The sequence below is a fragment of the Coregonus lavaretus genome, assembly GCF_964263955.1.
Source record: "Coregonus lavaretus genome assembly, contig: HAP1_SCAFFOLD_588, whole genome shotgun sequence".
Lineage (NCBI taxonomy): Eukaryota > Metazoa > Chordata > Actinopteri > Salmoniformes > Salmonidae > Coregonus > Coregonus lavaretus.
The window spans coordinates 100001-119581 of record NW_028158031.1 but is presented as its reverse complement, the minus strand read 5'-3'; the positions used below and the strand labels follow the sequence as shown (position 1 = coordinate 119581).

The 19581-nt window shown below is 43.6% G+C and overlaps 1 protein-coding gene across 1 annotated transcript in view; it reads left to right on the top strand.

The window, feature by feature from the left end:
• The window catches only part of LOC311124495 (long-chain fatty acid transport protein 2-like), a 39182-nt gene extending 21329 nt beyond the window's left edge, over positions 1–17853 (top strand). Inside the window, exons 5-10 of the mRNA XM_084198633.1 lie at positions 1884–2078; positions 9175–9265; positions 9780–9978; positions 10246–10343; positions 14376–14506; positions 17253–17853. Of these exons, the coding sequence (XP_084054759.1) occupies positions 1884–2078; positions 9175–9265; positions 9780–9978; positions 10246–10343; positions 14376–14506; positions 17253–17429 (891 nt within the window). The 3' untranslated portion in view covers positions 17430–17853. The remainder of the gene's footprint in view (positions 1–1883; positions 2079–9174; positions 9266–9779; positions 9979–10245; positions 10344–14375; positions 14507–17252) is intronic.
• Positions 17854–19581: the final 1728 nt, after the last annotated feature.

Here is a 19581-nt window from a genome sequence, read left to right as displayed (position 1 = left end):
CTCATCACCAAATCTCCCAAAAGGAGCCTTTCCCCAAAATGTATGGGGGGAGACTTAAAATACTTTTCTGACCAGCATCCCATTGACCGCTCAACTAGCCCAAACCCTAACCATAACCCTAACCCTAACCATTACCTTAACCCTAACCCTAACCCTAACCCTAACTCTAACCCTAACCCTAACCCTAACTCTAACCCTAACTCTAACCCTAACTCCAACCCTAAACTAATTTGAACCAATTCAGAAATGAAATATTGGTTTGCACGTCATCCACGTCCCCTTACTTGTTATGTCATATTTCAGGGCCCTGAAAGGCGTGTCCTGGAGAGCAATGTAAACATTCTGTGTTCCGCCATTTGAAACTGAACCCCTCTCCACGTACAGACACACCATGTGACCCTCCCACAGCCTAGTGGTCTAGAGTTGCATCTGAAATTGCACCCTATTCCCTATATAGTTTCACCAGGGTAAAAGTAGTGGACTACAGTATATAGGGAATAGGGTGCCATTTAAGACCCACCCCTCGTGGTTCTGATCTGGTGGTCCTCTCGGAATAGCTAGTGGCCTTTACTTAGGAACTCTACCATGTGGAATGACAGTCAGTGGTAGGCTGAGGCTTGGGCTGGGGCTGAGGCTTGGGCTGAGGCTTGGGCTGAGGCTGCGGCTGAGGCTGCGGCTGGGGCTGAGGCTGAGGCTGGGGCTGAGGCTGGGAAACCATATCTCTGCGTCAGGGAAGGGGAATGTAATCATGTATTGCGGGTCATGTTTTCGAACCTTTCATTGGATAGTTCAAAATAATGTTAGGTTAGAATGTTATAGAACGTTAGGTTAGAATGTTATAGAATGTTAGGTTAGAATGTTAATAGAACCTAATAGAATGTTAGGTTAGAATGTTATAGAATGTTAGGTTACAATGTTAATAGAACCTAATAGAATGTTAGGTTAGAATGTTATAGAATGTTAGGTTAGAATGTTATAGAATGTTAGGTTAGAATGTTAATAGAACCTAATAGAATGTTAGCTTACGATGTTAGTTTTCTTTTCAGTTGTTTCCAAATGACTTTTGGAACTGAATGTACTGTACCTACATATACTACAGAATGTATAGAAAAGGAAAGATATTGAAAGATATTGAAAAAGGAAAGATATTGAAAAGGAAAGATATTGGTTGCCTGACGACTTAAACTGAATTGTTCCGCTGCTCTGTGTTCGCTACATACTTCAGTCTGAGACTGCCATCGCTGAAGTAGTTTGTGGTGACATCAAAATGAGGGGTGTTGTACAAAACAAAGTCATCAGCGATTGGATCATCTCTAACCAATCAGAGTATCAATGCCAATTACGAATTTTCAAAAACGTCGCTTTATTCACGTGTGTTCTGTCTCTGGCCCAACCCATTGGTTTCTGGGACCAATCAGAAAGTTTAGAATGTGTTTGCGTTCTAGAAATTGACAGGGAGGTACTCAGATCCAGACTCATCGCAGAGAAGAAACGAACGTCCGTGGGCGTGGCCTAGCGTTTGGCCAGTGCAAGGAGTTTGGGAAGCCAGGCAAAGATATTGGTACTTTAAGGTTTTGATTTTCATTCTGAAAACAATTTTTGACGGCAAGGTCGTACTGAGGTTACATGATTTCCATTTGAGTTGTTTTTAAAATGTCTGTTTTACTGCCTGGAACTCAAACCAACAGGATATTTTCCAGGTCTGTACAGACTCCTGTCTCTATTGGTAATACACTATATGGCTGTTCAAATGACAACTACAATTAGAAAAACATTATTGTTCACCCAATGAGTAAATGTGTCTTTGTCTTCACAATAACAATGATTGACATAAAAATAAACATTGAAAAGATGAATGTTTCTGTTTTCTCCCAACGTTCCAGAGAGACAACGACAGAGAGCACAAAGTCAGGCTGGCCATTGGTAACGGTGTGAGAGCAGAGATATGGAAGGAGTTCCTCAACCGCTTTGGGAACATGGACGTGAGGGAGTTTTATGCTTCAACTGAGGGCAACGTGGGATTCGTCAACTACACCGGGAAGATAGGAGCTATCGGACGAGTCAACTACCTACACCGGGTAAGGACTGACTCCTGAACAGCCCTGACTCCTGGGCCAGGATTTATAATGCCTCTCAGAGTAGGAGTGCTGATCTCGGATCAGGTCCCCCCTGTTCATTAAATCTTATTCATTATGATCTAAAAGGTCAAATTGATCCTAGATCAGCACTCTTTACTCTGAGACACTTTATGAATAAGGGGCCTGAAGATCTGACTTCTAAGAACCAGGGTTGGGGACAATTCCATTTAATATCAGTTACTGAATTGAAATGGAATTGACCCCAACTCTACTGAGATATCATGCCTCCCTCTACATTTACATTACATTTTAGTCATTTAGAAAACTCTCTTATCCAGACTCACTTATAGTTAGTGCGTTTATCTTAGGATAGCTAGATACTTTTATTTGTATTAAATTGGTAAAGGTTTTACGTTGTAGAAAATGTACATTGGACATTTTACCAGGTCCGAAAATCAACTGAAATACCGTGCCTTTATCACAGTGATGCCTCTCCTCTCCCTCTTATAGAAGCTGTTTCACTATGTTCTGATCATGGTGTCTCTCCCTCTTATAGAAGCTGTTTCACTATGTTCTGATCATGGTGTCTCTCCCTCTTATAGAAGCTGTTTCATTATGTTCTGATCATGGTGTCTCTCCCTCTTATAGAAGCTGTTTCACTATGTTCTGATCATGGTGTCTCTCCCTCTTATAGAAGCTGTTTCACTATGTTCTGATCATGGTGTCTCTCCCTCTTATAGAAGCTGTTTCACTATGTTCTGATCATGGTGTCTCTCCCTCTTATAGAAGCTGTTTCACTATGTTCTGATCATGGTGTCTCTCCCTCTTATAGAAGCTGTTTCACTATGTTCTGATCATGGTGTCTCTCCTGTCCCTCTTATAGAAGCTGTTTCACTATGTTCTGATCATGGTGTCTCTCCCTCTTATAGAAGCTGTTTCACTATGTTCTGATCATGGTGTCTCTCCCTCTTATAGAAGCTGTTTCACTATGTTCTGATCATGGTGTCTCTCCCTCTTATAGAAGCTGTTTCACTATGTTCTGATCATGATGTCTCTCCCTCTTATAGAAGCTGTTTCACTATGTTCTGATCATGGTGTCTCTCCCTCTTATAGAAGCTGTTTCACTATGTTCTGATCATGATGTCTCTCCCTCTTATAGAAGCTGTTTCACTATGTTCTGATCATGGTGTCTCTCCTGTCCCTCTTATAGAAGCTGTTTCACTATGTTCTGATCATGGTGTCTCTCCCTCTTATAGAAGCTGTTTCACTATGTTCTGATCATGGTGTCTCTCCCTCTTATAGAAGCTGTTTCACTATGTTCTGATCATGGTGTCTCTCCCTCTTATAGAAGCTGTTTCACTATGTTCTGATCATGGTGTCTCTCCCTCTTATAGAAGCTGTTTCACTATGTTCTGATCATGGTGTCTCTCCCTCTTATAGAAGCTGTTTCACTATGTTCTGATCATGGTGTCTCTCCCTCCTATAGAAGCTGTTTCACTATGTTCTGATCATGGTGTCTCTCCCTCTTATAGAAGCTGTTTCACTATGTTCTGATCATGGTGTCTCTCCCTCTTATAGAAGCTGTTTCACTATGTTCTGATCATGGTGTCTCTCCCTCTTATAGAAGCTGTTTCACTATGTTCTGATCATGGTGTCTCTCCCTCTTATAGAAGCTGTTTCACTATGTTCTGATCATGGTGTCTCTCCCTCTTATAGAAGCTGTTTCACTATGTTCTGATCATGGTGTCTCTCCTGTCCCTCTTATAGAAGCTGTTTCACTATGTTCTGATCATGGTGTCTCTCCCTCTTATAGAAGCTGTTTCACTATGTTCTGATCATGATGTCTCTCCCTCTTATAGAAGCTGTTTCACTATGTTCTGATCATGGTGTCTCTCCCTCTTATAGAAGCTGTTTCACTATGTTCTGATCATGGTGTCTCTCCCTCTTATAGAAGCTGTTTCACTATGTTCTGATCATGGTGTCTCTCCCTCTTATAGAAGCTGTTTCACTATGTTCTGATCATGGTGTCTCTCCCTCTTATAGAAGCTGTTTCACTATGTTCTGATCATGGTGTCTCTCCCTCTTATAGAAGCTGTTTCACTATGTTCTGATCATGGTGTCTCTCCCTCTTATAGAAGCTGTTTCACTATGTTCTGATCATGATGTCTCTCCCTCTTATAGAAGCTGTTTCACTATGTTCTGATCATGGTGTCTCTCCCTCTTATAGAAGCTGTTTCACTATGTTCTGATCATGGTGTCTCTCCCTCTTATAGAAGCTGTTTCACTATGTTCTGATCATGGTGTCTCTCCCTCTTATAGAAGCTGTTTCACTATGTTCTGATCATGATGTCTCTCCCTCTTATAGAAGCTGTTTCACTATGTTCTGATCATGGTGTCTCTCCTGTCCCTCTTATAGAAGCTGTTTCACTATGTTCTGATCATGGTGTCTCTCCCTCCTATAGAAGCTGTTTCACTATGTTCTGATCATGGTGTCTCTCCTGTCCCTCTTATAGAAGCTGTTTCACTATGTTCTGATCATGGTGTCTCTCCCTCTTATAGAAGCTGTTTCACTATGTTCTGATCATGGTGTCTCTCCCTCTTATAGAAGCTGTTTCACTATGTTCTGATCATGGTGTCTCTCCCTCTTATAGAAGCTGTTTCACTATGTTCTGATCATGGTGTCTCTCCCTCTTATAGAAGCTGTTTCACTATGTTCTGATCATGGTGTCTCTCCCTCTTATAGAAGCTGTTTCACTATGTTCTGATCATGGTGTCTCTCCCTCTTATAGAAGCTGTTTCACTATGTTCTGATCATGGTGTCTCTCCCTCTTATAGAAGCTGTTTCACTATGTTCTGATCATGGTGTCTCTCCTGTCCCTCTTATAGAAGCTGTTTCACTATGTTCTGATCATGGTGTCTCTCCTCTCCCTCTTATAGAAGCTGTTTCACTATGTTCTGATCATGGTGTCTCTCCCTCTTATAGAAGCTGTTTCACTATGTTCTGATCATGATGTCTCTCCCTCTTATAGAAGCTGTTTCACTATGTTCTGATCATGGTGTCTCTCCTGTCCCTCTTATAGAAGCTGTTTCACTATGTTCTGATCATGGTGTCTCTCCCTCCTATAGAAGCTGTTTCACTATGTTCTGATCATGGTGTCTCTCCTGTCCCTCTTATAGAAGCTGTTTCACTATGTTCTGATCATGGTGTCTCTCCCTCTTATAGAAGCTGTTTCACTATGTTCTGATCATGGTGTCTCTCCCTCTTATAGAAGCTGTTTCACTATGTTCTGATCATGATGTCTCTCCCTCTTATAGAAGCTGTTTCACTATGTTCTGATCATGGTGTCTCTCCCTCTTATAGAAGCTGTTTCACTATGTTCTGATCATGGTGTCTCTCCCTCTTATAGAAGCTGTTTCACTATGTTCTGATCATGATGTCTCTCCCTCTTATAGAAGCTGTTTCACTATGTTCTGATCATGGTGTCTCTCCCTCTTATAGAAGCTGTTTCACTATGTTCTGATCATGGTGTCTCTCCCTCTTATAGAAGCTGTTTCACTATGTTCTGATCATGGTGTCTCTCCCTCTTATAGAAGCTGTTTCACTATGTTCTGATCATGGTGTCTCTCCCTCTTATAGAAGCTGTTTCACTATGTTCTGATCATGGTGTCTCTCCCTCTTATAGAAGCTGTTTCACTATGTTCTGATCATGATGTCTCTCCCTCTTATAGAAGCTGTTTCACTATGTTCTGATCATGGTGTCTCTCCCTCTTATAGAAGCTGTTTCACTATGTTCTGATCATGATGTCTCTCCCTCTTATAGAAGCTGTTTCACTATGTTCTGATCATGGTGTCTCTCCCTCTTATAGAAGCTGTTTCACTATGTTCTGATCATGGTGTCTCTCCTGTCCCTCTTATAGAAGCTGTTTCACTATGTTCTGATCATGGTGTCTCTCCCTCTTATAGAAGCTGTTTCACTATGTTCTGATCATGGTGTCTCTCCCTCTTATAGAAGCTGTTTCACTATGTTCTGATCATGGTGTCTCTCCCTCTTATAGAAGCTGTTTCACTATGTTCTGATCATGGTGTCTCTCCTGTCCCTCTTATAGAAGCTGTTTCACTATGTTCTGATCATGGTGTCTCTCCCTCCTATAGAAGCTGTTTCACTATGTTCTGATCATGGTGTCTCTCCCTCTTATAGAAGCTGTTTCACTATGTTCTGATCATGGTGTCTCTCCCTCTTATAGAAGCTGTTTCACTATGTCCTGATCATGGTGTCTCTCCCTCTTATAGAAGCTGTTTCACTATGTTCTGATCATGGTGTCTCTCCCTCTTATAGAAGCTGTTTCACTATGTTCTGATCATGATGTCTCTCCCTCTTATAGAAGCTGTTTCACTATGTTCTGATCATGATGTCTCTCCCTCTTATAGAAGCTGTTTCACTATGTTCTGATCATGGTGTCTCTCCCTCTTATAGAAGCTGTTTCACTATGTTCTGATCATGGTGTCTCTCCCTCTTATAGAAGCTGTTTCACTATGTTCTGATCATGATGTCTCTCCCTCTTATAGAAGCTGTTTCACTATGTTCTGATCATGGTGTCTCTCCCTCTTATAGAAGCTGTTTCACTATGTTCTGATCATGGTGTCTCTCCCTCTTATAGAAGCTGTTTCACTATGTTCTGATCATGATGTCTCTCCCTCTTATAGAAGCTGTTTCACTATGTTCTGATCATGGTGTCTCTCCCTCTTATAGAAGCTGTTTCACTATGTTCTGATCATGGTGTCTCTCCTGTCCCTCTTATAGAAGCTGTTTCACTATGTTCTGATCATGGTGTCTCTCCCTCTTATAGAAGCTGTTTCACTATGTTCTGATCATGGTGTCTCTCCCTCTTATAGAAGCTGTTTCACTATGTTCTGATCATGATGTCTCTCCCTCTTATAGAAGCTGTTTCACTATGTTCTGATCATGGTGTCTCTCCTGTCCCTCTTATAGAAGCTGTTTCACTATGTTCTGATCATGGTGTCTCTCCCTCTTATAGAAGCTGTTTCACTATGTTCTGATCATGATGTCTCTCCCTCTTATAGAAGCTGTTTCACTATGTTCTGATCATGATGTCTCTCCTGTCCCTCTTATAGAAGCTGTTTCACTATGTTCTGATCATGGTGTCTCTCCCTCTTATAGAAGCTGTTTCACTATGTTCTGATCATGGTGTCTCTCCCTCTTATAGAAGCTGTTTCACTATGTTCTGATCATGGTGTCTCTCCTGTCCCTCTTATAGAAGCTGTTTCACTATGTTCTGATCGTGGTGTCTCTCCCTCTTATAGAAGCTGTTTCACTATGTTCTGATCATGGTGTCTCTCCCTCTTATAGAAGCTGTTTCACTATGTTCTGATCATGATGTCTCTCCCTCTTATAGAAGCTGTTTCACTATGTTCTGATCATGGTGTCTCTCCCTCTTATAGAAGCTGTTTCACTATGTTCTGATCATGATGTCTCTCCCTCTTATAGAAGCTGTTTCACTATGTTCTGATCATGGTGTCTCTCCCTCTTATAGAAGCTGTTTCACTATGTTCTGATCATGATGTCTCTCCCTCTTATAGAAGCTGTTTCACTATGTTCTGATCATGGTGTCTCTCCCTCTTATAGAAGCTGTTTCACTATGTTCTGATCATGGTGTCTCTCCTGTCCCTCTTATAGAAGCTGTTTCACTATGTTCTGATCATGATGTCTCTCCTGTCCCTCTTATAGAAGCTGTTTCACTATGTTCTGATCATGGTGTCTCTCCCTCTTATAGAAGCTGTTTCACTATGTTCTGATCATGGTGTCTCTCCCTCTTATAGAAGCTGTTTCACTATGTTCTGATCATGGTGTCTCTCCCTCTTATAGAAGCTGTTTCACTATGTTCTGATCATGGTGTCTCTCCCTCTTATAGAAGCTGTTTCACTATGTTCTGATCATGGTGTCTCTCCCTCTTATAGAAGCTGTTTCACTATGTTCTGATCATGGTGTCTCTCCCTCTTATAGAAGCTGTTTCACTATGTTCTGATCATGGTGTCTCTCCCTCTTATAGAAGCTGTTTCACTATGTTCTGATCATGGTGTCTCTCCCTCTTATAGAAGCTGTTTCACTATGTTCTGATCATGGTGTCTCTCCCTCTTATAGAAGCTGTTTCACTATGTTCTGATCATGATGTCTCTCCCTCTTATAGAAGCTGTTTCACTATGTTCTGATCATGATGTCTCTCCCTCTTATAGAAGCTGTTTCACTATGTTCTGATCATGGTGTCTCTCCCTCTTATAGAAGCTGTTTCACTATGTTCTGATCATGGTGTCTCTCCCTCTTATAGAAGCTGTTTCACTATGTTCTGATCATGGTGTCTCTCCCTCTTATAGAAGCTGTTTCACTATGTTCTGATCATGGTGTCTCTCCTGTCCCTCTTATAGAAGCTGTTTCACTATGTTCTGATCATGGTGTCTCTCCCTCTTATAGAAGCTGTTTCACTATGTTCTGATCATGGTGTCTCTCCCTCTTATATAAGCTGTTTCACTATGTTCTGATCATGGTGTCTCTCCTGTCCCTCTTATAGAAGCTGTTTCACTATGTTCTGATCATGATGTCTCTCCCTCTTATAGAAGCTGTTTCACTATGTTCTGATCATGGTGTCTCTCCCTCTTATAGAAGCTGTTTCACTATGTTCTGATCATGGTGTCTCTCCCTCTTATAGAAGCTGTTTCACTATGTTCTGATCATGGTGTCTCTCCCTCTTATAGAAGCTGTTTCACTATGTTCTGATCATGGTGTCTCTCCCTCTTATAGAAGCTGTTTCACTATGTTCTGATCATGGTGTCTCTCCCTCTTATAGAAGCTGTTTCACTATGTTCTGATCATGGTGTCTCTCCCTCTTATAGAAGCTGTTTCACTATGTTCTGATCATGGTGTCTCTCCCTCTTATAGAAGCTGTTTCACTATGTTCTGATCATGGTGTCTCTCCCTCTTATAGAAGCTGTTTCACTATGTTCTGATCATGGTGTCTCTCCCTCTTATAGAAGCTGTTTCACTATGTTCTGATCATGGTGTCTCTCCTGTCCCTCTTATAGAAGCTGTTTCCTTATGCTCTGATTAAATACGACACAGAGAGAGATGAACCAATCAGAGACTCTACCGGACTGTGTGTAGAAGCTCCTAAAGGTGAGATACTCTTTCATAGGTGTGTTAGTGTTGGGCAGGAACAAAAGCCTGCACCCACTGTACTGTGGCTCTCCAGGGCTGGAGTTGGAGGCTCGTTCTGTACTGTTTATTCATTTATTAATTGCTTTTATTCAACCAGGGAGGTTATTGTGGACACATTCTGGTTTACAATAATGACCTGAAAATCACACAGATCTCAATGTATATTATGCTATTCATGTGTGTGTGTATGGCCCTTTCCCTAAGGCAGAGACTGTGGAGGTCTACATTATGGTGTGTGTGTCTTCCTGAAGGTGAGACAGGACTGTTGGAGTAGGTCTACATTATGGTGTGTGTGTCTTCCTGAAGGTGAGACAGGACTGTTGGAGTAGGTCTACATTATGGTGTGTGTGTCTTCCTGAAGGTGAGACAGGACTGTTGGAGTAGGTCTACATTATGGTGTGTGTGTCTTCAAGAAGGTGAGACAGGACTGTTGGGTATAGGTCTACATTATGGTGTGTGTGTCTTCCTGAAGGTGAGACAGGACTGTTGGTGTCGAAGATCACAGACATCGCTCCTTTTGTTGGATACGCTAAGAACAGCCAGCAGACAGAGAAGAAGAGACTGAGAGACGTGTTTCAGAAAGGAGATCTGTACTTTAACAGTGGAGACCTGCTGAAGATAGACCAGGACAACTTTATTTACTTTCAGGATCGAGTCGGAGATACATTCAGGTACATATCCTGACCTACAGTATGACTTTCCAAATATATGGAACCATATTCTATTATATTCTATGATATTGACTGGAGTTGTATTGACCCCTACAGGTGGAAGGGAGAGAACATATTATATGATATTGACTGGAGTTGTATTGACCCCTACAGGTGGAAGGGAGAGAACATATTATATGATATTGACTGGAGTTGTATTGACCCCTACAGGTGGAAGGGAGAGAACATATTATATTATATTGACTGGAGTTGTATTGACCCCTACAGGTGGAAGGGAGAGAACGTGGCCACAACTGAAGTAGCTGACATCCTCACCCTGATAGACTTTGTCCAAGAGGCGAATGTCTACGGCGTCCAAGTACCAGGTAAATCTAACCCTAACCTTAATCCAAGTACCAGGTAAATCTAACCCTTACCTTAATCCAAGTACCAGGTAAATCTAACCCTTACCTTAATCCAAGTACCAGGTAAATCTAACCCTAACCTTAATCCAAGTACCAGGTAAATCTAACCCTTACCTTAATCCAAGTACCAGGTAAATCTAACCCTTACCTTAATCCAAGTACCAGGTAAATCTAACCCTTACCTTAATCCAAGTACCAGGTAAATCTAACCCTAACCTTAATCCAAGTACCAGGTAAATCTAACCCTTACCTTAATCCAAGTACCAGGTAAATCTAACCCATACCTTAATCCAAGTACCAGGTAAATCTAACCCTTACCTTAATCCAAGTACCAGGTAAATCTAACCCTTACCTTAATCCAAGTACCAGGTAAATCTAACCCATACCTTAATCCAAGTACCAGGTAAATCTAACCCATACCTTAATCCAAGTACCAGGTAAATCTAACCCTTACCTTAATCCAAGTACCAGGTAAATCTAACCCTTACCTTAATCCAAGGACCAGGTAAATCTAACCCTTACCTTAATGCAAGTACCAGGTAAATCTAACCATTACCTCTGTAGCTCAGCTGGTAGAGCACGGCGCTTGTAACGCCAAGGTAGTGGGTTCGATCCCCGGGACCACCCATACACAAAAATGTATGCACGCATGACTGTAAGTCGCTTTGGATAAAAGCGTCTGCTAAATGGCATATTATTATTATTAATCCAAGTACCAGGTAAATCTAACCCTTACCTTAATCCAAGTACCAGGTAAATCTAACCCTTACCTTAATCCAAGTACCAGGTAAATCTAACCTTTACCTTAATCCAAGTACCAGGTAAATCTAACCCTTACCTTAATCCAAGTACCAGGTAAATCTAACCCTTACCTTAATGCAAGTACCAGGTAAATCTAACCCTTACCTTAATCCAAGTACCAGGTAAATCTAACCCATACCTTAATCCAAGTACCAGGTAAATCTAACCTTTACCTTAATCCAAGTACCAGGTAAATCTAACCCTTACCTTAATGCAAGTACCAGGTAAATATAACCCTTACCTTAATCCAAGTACCAGGTAAATCTAACCCTTACCTTAATGCAAGTACCAGGGAACCCTAACCCTAACCTTGATCGAGGGACCAGGTAACCCTAATCTTGATCCAAGTACCAGGTAACCTTAACTCGAACGCAAACAGTGGCAATTGGACCTAAGCCTTCCAACACGTTGTACCAAACTAAAAAATCTTGAAAAATAACAGAAACATAGCATCACTTAATGCACCCAACTAAATGAAACAGGCCTGAGGCCGAGCCATGCTTGGGGCTGCCACTCACACAGAGGCAGCGCCCTCATGGATAATGCTACCAACAACCACAACCACGCTGCTTACACAGCCTGTGGTAGCCTGACGCCATCACTATCACACTATCACCACGACAACAACAGTGACACATCAGAGGATGTGTGTTTGACAGGCTGGTGATGCTGAAGGAACAGTGACTGTAATATGCAGTGCGCCACGTAGGAGAGAACACACATAGGGTTTATAGAAAGAGAGCAGTCACACTCAACATGGTGTAAAACAAAACAAAAAATCCCCCCAAAATCTGTTAGTTTAAGCTAGAGATATCTTGCATTGGATGCGTCTCAATCCACCACATCCGCCGATGTCACACTTCCGCATCTGGGGTGAAAGGTGACGGAGCTAGAGCGGTGTTTGCCAGACCATGAGACGTCCCGAAGATCGGCCTTCTCACAAAATCGTCTGTAGCGTCCGAACGGTTTGGCCGACAAAACTATTACGAAAGATGAGACTCTCACAAATACGATGGTGTTCTCTGTTTTGCTCTATGACCCCCACAGGTCCCCCCGGTATCAGTTGAAAAGATGAAGGAAGGTATCAATGGAGACTGTTTACTGCCAAAAATAAGGGGTTAAATACATGTAATAAAAAATAAAACAAATGTTTCGTGATCTTTCTTATATCTCTCAGATATAGGACAGACACTTCAGAACAAACTTCCTTTTGTTGTTTTTTAGGGACTATCTGTTGTTCCATGTAGTGAATCTGTTAGTCAATGTGTTTGTATGGGCTAATAGCAGTAAGGACAAATTCAATTTTTTTTATACTTCAAGGGGTCTTAAAATTCAAAATCAAATAACTAAATGATCCTTGGTATGACCTTCTTAAAACAATTCCATATAGCTTAGTAGAAAGCTCAGGTGCATCCTGTTTCCATTGATCATCCTTGAGATGTTTCTACAACTTGATTAGAGTCCACCTGTGGTAAATTCAATTGATTGGACATGATTTGGAAAGGCACGAACCTGTCCATATAAGGTCCCACAGTTGACAGTGCATGTCAGAGCAAAAACCAAGCCATCAGTTCGAAGGAATTGTCTGTAGAGCTCCGAGACAGGATTGTGTCGAGGCACAGATCTGGGGAAGGGAAACAAAACATTTCTGCAGCATTGAAGGTTCCCAAGAACACAGTAGCCTCCATCATTCTTAAATGGAAGAAGTTTGAAACCACCAAGACTCTTCCTAGAGCTGGCTGCCCAGCCAAACTGAGCAATTGGAGGAGAAGGGCCTTGGTCAGGGAGGTGACCAAGAACCCGATGGTCACTCTGACAGAGCTCCAGAGTTATTCAGGCGAGATGGGAGAACCTGCCAGAAGGACAACCGTCTCTGCAGCACTCCACCAATCAGGCCTTTATGGAAGAGTAACCAGACGGAAGCCACTCCTCAGTAAAAGGCACATGACAGCTCGCTTGGAGTTTGCCAAAAGGCACCTAAAGGACTCTCAGACCATGAGAAACAAAATTCTCTGGTCTGATGAAACCAAGATTGAACTCTTTGGCCTGAATGCCAAGTGTCACGTCTGGAGGAAACCTGGCAGCATCCCTACGGTGAAGCATGGTGGTGGCAGCATCATGCTGTGGGGATGTTTTTCAGCGGCTGGGACTGGGAGACTAGTCAGGATAGAGGGAAAGATGAACGGAGTAAAGTACAGAGAGATCCTTGTCATTATGGGGTATTGTGTGTAGATTGATGAGGGGTGGGGGGAAAGTATTGAATCCGTTTTAGAATAAGGCTGTATCTTAACAACATGTGGAAAAAGTCAAGGGGTCAGAATACTATCCAAATACACTGCAAAAAGCCAGTAGGTCCCAGTCATAATAATACAAAAACACAACCATTAGGCTAAGCATTTCCCAATCGAAATGTACAACAATCACTTCCCATTGCAAACATCTTTTTCACATTCAGCACACAAAGTAACCGGTGCTCTAAAGTTTAACTGGTGCTCTAAAGTTTAAAAACTGCAACAATGTTTCACAGACGTTATTTTCAACGCGATAGCTAAAAACAGCAAACGAGCTGATATAAGAATCACTGTTCCACTCACCAGACGATGATCATTTGAAACTTAACTTCTTGTTGAAAGTTTGAGTGGAATTATCTTCTGGTGTTTGTTTCATTAGTCCACTGTTGATACAGTCCCAAAATGTTTTGCATGTCAGCAGTCAAGTTTAAAATAACTTTAAAATACAGAAAGTGTCACAGTATGATGCGTTCTGATTGTTTAGTTGTTGGAATGAGTGATTGTTGTGTTCTGATTGTTCAGTTGTAGGAATGAGTGATTGTTGTGTTCTGATTGTTTAGTTGTAGGAATGAGTGATTGTTGCGTTCTGATTGTACAGTTGTAGGAATGAGTGATTGTTGTGTTCTGATTGTACAGTTGTAGGAATGAGTGATTGTTGTGTTCTGATTGTTTAGTTGTAGGAATGAGTGATTGTTGTGTTCTGATTGTTTAGTTGTAGGAATGAGTGATTGTTGCGTTCTGATTGTACAGTTGTAGGAATGAGTGATTGTTGTGTTCTGATTGTTTAGTTGTAGGAATGAGTGATTGTTGCGTTCTGATTGTTTAGTTGTTGGAATGAGTGATTGTTGTGTTCTGATTGTTTAGTTGTTGGAATGAGTGATTGTTGTGTTCTGCCTCCAAGGCCACGAGGGGAGGATCGGAATGGCTGCCGTCACGGTGAAGGAGGGAGAACAGTTTGATGGCAACAAAACGTTCAGCCATGTAGCCAGCTACTTACCGCCATATGCACGGCCACGCTTCATACGCATTCAGGTAACTATTGAAAAGTCTTTCTTCTTACATTACATTATTAATTGTAGACTATTCATATTATTATTTATTAGAAAGTAGAATCAACATTTTTGCTTTTGTCTCGACCTACGGGTTGAAAAATGGAGCATATATCAGAGTGTGTGTGGACCAATGTTCCCTCTAAGCTGCGGGCAGGCGCGCAGTAGCCCAGAGACTACCGTGCAGTAGCCCAGAGACTACCACGCAGTAGCCCAGAGACTACCATGCAGTAGCCCAGAGACTACCGTGCAGTAGCCCAGAGACTACCGTGCAGTAGCCCAGAGACTACCATGCAGTAGCCCAGAGACTACCATGCAGTAGCCCAGAGACTACCATGCAGTAGCCCAGAGACTACCGTGCAGTAGCCCAGAGACTACCGTGCAGTAGCCCAGAGACTACCATGCAGTAGCCCAGAGACTACCATGCAGTAGCCCAGAGACTACCATGCAGTAGCCCAGAGACTACCGTGCAGTAGCCCAGAGACTACCGTGCAGTAGCCCAGAGACTACCATGCAGTAGCCCAGAGACTACCATGCAGTAGCCCAGAGACTACCATGCAGTAGCCCAGAGACTACCATGCAGTAGCCCAGAGACTACCATGCAGTAGCCCAGAGACTACCATGCAGTAGCCCAGAGACTACCATGCAGTAGCCCAGAGACTACCATGCAGTAGCCCAGAGACTACCATGCAGTAGCCCAGAGACTACCATGCAGTAGCCCAGAGACTACCATGCAGTAGCCCAGAGACTACCATGCAGTAGCCCAGAGACTACCATGCAGTAGCCCAGAGACTACCGTGCAGTAGCCCAGAGACTACCGTGCAGTAGCCCAGAGACTACCGTGCAGTAGCCCAGAGACTACCGTGCAGTAGCCCAGAGACTACCGTGCAGTAGCCCAGAGACTACCGTGCAGTAGTCCAGAGACTACCGTGCAGTAGCCCAGAGACTACCGTGCAGTAGCCCAGAGACTACCGCGCAGTAGCCCAGAGACTACCGCGCAGTAGCCCAGAGACTACCGCGCAGTAGCCCAGAGACTACCGCGCAGTAGCCCAGAGACTACCGCGCAGTAGCCCAGAGACTACCGTGCAGTAGCCCAGAGACTACCGTGCAGTAGCCCAGAGACTACCGTGCAGTAGCCCAGAGACTACCGTGCAGTAGCCCAGAGACTACCGTGCAGTAGCCCAGAGACTACCGTGCAGTAGCCCAGAGACTACCATGCAGTAGCCCAGAGACTACCATGCAGTAGCCCAGAGACTACCATGCAGTAGCCCAGAGACTACCATGCAGTAGCCCAGAGACTACCATGCAGTAGCCCAGAGACTACCATGCAGTAGCCCAGAGACTACCATGCAGTAGCGCAGAGACTACCATGCAGTAGCCCAGAGACTACCATGCAGTAGCGCAGAGACTACCATGCAGTAGCCCAGAGACTACCATGCAGTAGCCCAGAGACTACCATGCAGTAGCCCAGAGACTACCATGCAGTAGCCCAGAGACTACCATGCAGTAGCCCAGAGACTACCATGCAGTAGCCCAGAGACTACCATGCAGTAGCCCAGAGACTACCATGCAGTAGCGCAGAGACTACCATGCAGTAGCCCAGAGACTACCATGCAGTAGCGCAGAGACTACCATGCAGTAGCCCAGAGACTACCATGCAGTAGCCCAGAGACTACCATGCAGTAGCCCAGAGACTACCATGCAGTAATATCATCCCACAGAGAGAAGCACGAGATTGAACTACACTTTCTAGAGCAGTGGTCACCAACTGGTCGATCTCCTAGTTGATTGGCAAACGGGGGGGGGGATAATGGGAATAATAATAATGCATTTTATTTTGTAAAGTGGTTTCTTGCATCAAACACAACAATATTTTCAGTCACCTCCTTGTCTGAAGGACAAGTAGATAAACAGGTTAATGTCAAGCCCTGCCTGTTTTTTCCCCAAAAGTCTCATGGAATGTAGGCCTACATTGAACACCACACATTAGCTGCTACTGTAGGCTGACTGATAGAACAGTTATTTCCATGTTAAAATGTTATGGGATGCATTTTTCTCCATTGTTTTTGATGGTAGGCCACTCTGGTAGGCCTACATTATGATCAAATAGCCACAGTAGCCTACTTAAAGCGGGTACAGCCTCAGTGTTCACAGTAAACGCTCGCTGGAAGTTGCACAGAATTTTCACAATGTTCAAGTTTGAACTCAGCAGACCTGAAATTTATTTGGAGGGAACATTGGTGTGGACTCTTTTTTGCTTATGAGATCAGGGGCTTTTCTGGATAACATTTTTTTTAGAGGCACCCATCTTGGCGACGTAGAGAAATGTTTGCATTTTTAAGCCAATTTCCTGCAATTGTACACTTTTCTCCATAAAGCTGAGACAGGTTTTTGCAGTTTTAAAGCTAATTTCCTGCAATTCTAGGCATTTTACCATGTTTAATGCTGTGTTCTTTTGCTCAAACATAAAAACTAAATCTATACTGCTAAATTCATAGTTTTTGTAATTTTCTATCCTCCCCCACTGTCTAGCTTTTATTTAGGTGATTGTTAGTTCTCAAAGATTATATTATTTACAAATATATATTTTAGTCGTCTACACTGAAATGTTTTTCCCAGCCCAAGGATTTCAATGGCAGAAACATCACTGGAGATGAATAGTCCACTGAGCTAAAAGCCTGTGTGTGTTTGTCTCTCTTTCTCTTTCTTTCTTTCTCTCTCATATCCAGAATGCGGTGGAGGTGACGGGGACCTTCAAGCAGATGAAGGTGAGGTTGGTGGAGGAAGGTTTCGACCCGGCCTGCATCCCAGACCCTCTGTACATCCTCCAGGAGAAAAAGCAGAGCTACACACCAATGTCTGGCCAGGTCTACAGCTCCATAGTGTCAGGCAACATCAAGCTGTGAACACATCTGAGCTTCAACTACTCTTGGGTCCTGTTCATTAGGGCATAAAATGGAAAACGTTTCAAAAAAACGTTTCGCAACGGAAAACAAAAATGAGCATTACTTAGTCCCTACCTGTTTTAGTCCACGCCAGCCCAGGACCTCCACATCCGGCTTCTTCACCTGCGGGATCGTCTGAGACCAGCCACCCGGACAGCTGATGAAACTGAGGAGTATTTCTCTCTGTAATAAAACCCTTTTGTGGGGAAAAACTAATTCTGATGGGCCTGGCTCCACAGTGGGTGGGCCTATGCCCTCCCAGGCCCACCCATGGCTGCGCCCCTGCCCAGTCATGTGAAATCCATAGATTAGGGCCTAATGAATTTATTTCAATTGACTGATTTCCTTATAAGAACTGTAACTCAGTAAAATCGTTGAAATTGTTGCATGTTGCGTTTATATTGTTGTTCAGTAGACTAGTGACCTTTTGGGGAAACTGCCACTCTTCGCCCCAGCGACTGTAATTGTTTTTGTTTTGTTGTTGAAACAGAGGAGAGGCATATCCGTCAGCGTGGTAAAACATTTTCTATAAAAACGATTCACCAAAACAACCTATTTTAAAAATGTCTGAAGCACAGGATCAATCAATCAATCAATTAAATGTATTTATAAAGCCCTTTTTACATCAGCAGATGTCACAAAGTGCTATACAGAAACCCAGCCTAAAACCACAAACAGCAAGCAATGCAGATGTAGAAGCACGGTGGCTAGGAAAATCTCCCTAGAAAGGCAGAAACCTAGGAAGAAACCTAGAGAGGAACCAGGCTCTGAGGGGTGGCCAGTCCTCTTCTGGTTGTGCCGGATGGAGATTATAACAGTACATGGCCATTAAGGCCAGATTTTTCTCCAAGATGTTCAAACGTTCATAGATGACCAGCAGGGTCAAATAATAATCACAGTGGTTGTAGAGGTTGCAACAGGTCAGTACATCAGGCGTAAATGTCACTTGGCTTTTCATAGCCGGGCATTTAGAGGTTGAAATAGCAGGTGTGGAAGAGAGAGAGAGTTGAAAACAGCAGGTCTGGGACAAGGTAGCACGTCCGGTGAACAGGTCAGGGTTCCATAGCCGCAGGCAGAAGAGTGGAAACTGGAGCAGCAGCACGACCAGGTGGACTGGGGACAGCCAGGAGTCATCAGGCCAGGTAGTCCTGAGGCATGGTCCTAGGGCTCAGGTCCTCCGGGAGGGGAGGGAGAGAGAGAGAATTAGAGGGAGCATACTTAATTAGAGGGAGCACACTGGATAAGACAGGAGAATAACACCAGATATAACAGACTGACCCTAGCCTCCCGGCACATAGACTATTGCAGCATAGATACTATAGGCTGAGACGGGGGGGTCGGGAGACACTGTGGCCTCGTCTGACGATACCCCCGGACAGGGCCAACCAGGCAGGACATAACCCCACCCACTTTGCCAAAGCACAGCCCCCACACCACCAGAGGGATATCAACAGACCACCAACCTACAAGGCTGAGTATAGCCCACGAAGACCTCCTCCACTGCACGAGCCCGAGGGGGCGACAAACCGGACAGGAAGATCACATCAGTGACTCAACCCACTTAAGTGATGCACCCCTCCTAGGGATGGCATGGAAGAGCACCAGTAAGCCAGGGACTCAGACCCGTAATAGGGTCAGAGGCAGAGAATCCCAGTGGAGAGACGGGAGCCGGCCAGGCAGAGACAGCAAGGGCGGTTTGTCGCTCCAGTGCCTTGCCGTTCACCTTCGCACCCCTGGGCCAGACTACACTCAATCATAGGACCTACTGAAGAGATGAGTCTTCAGTAAAGACTTAAAGGTCGAGACCGAGTCTGCGTCTCTCACATGGATAGGCCGACCATTCCATAAAAATTGAGCTCTATAGGAGAAAGCCCTGCCTCCAGATGTTTGCTTAGAAATTCTAGGCACAATAAGGAGGCCTGCGTCTTGTGACCGTAGCGTACATGAAGTTATGTACGGCAGGACCAAATCGGAGAGATAGGTAGGAGCAAGCCCATTTAATGCTTTGTAGGTTAGCAGTAAAACCTTGAAATCAGCCCTAGCCTTAACAGGAAGCCAGTGTTGAGAGGCTAGCACTGGAGTAATATGATCCAATTGTTTGGTCAAGATTCTA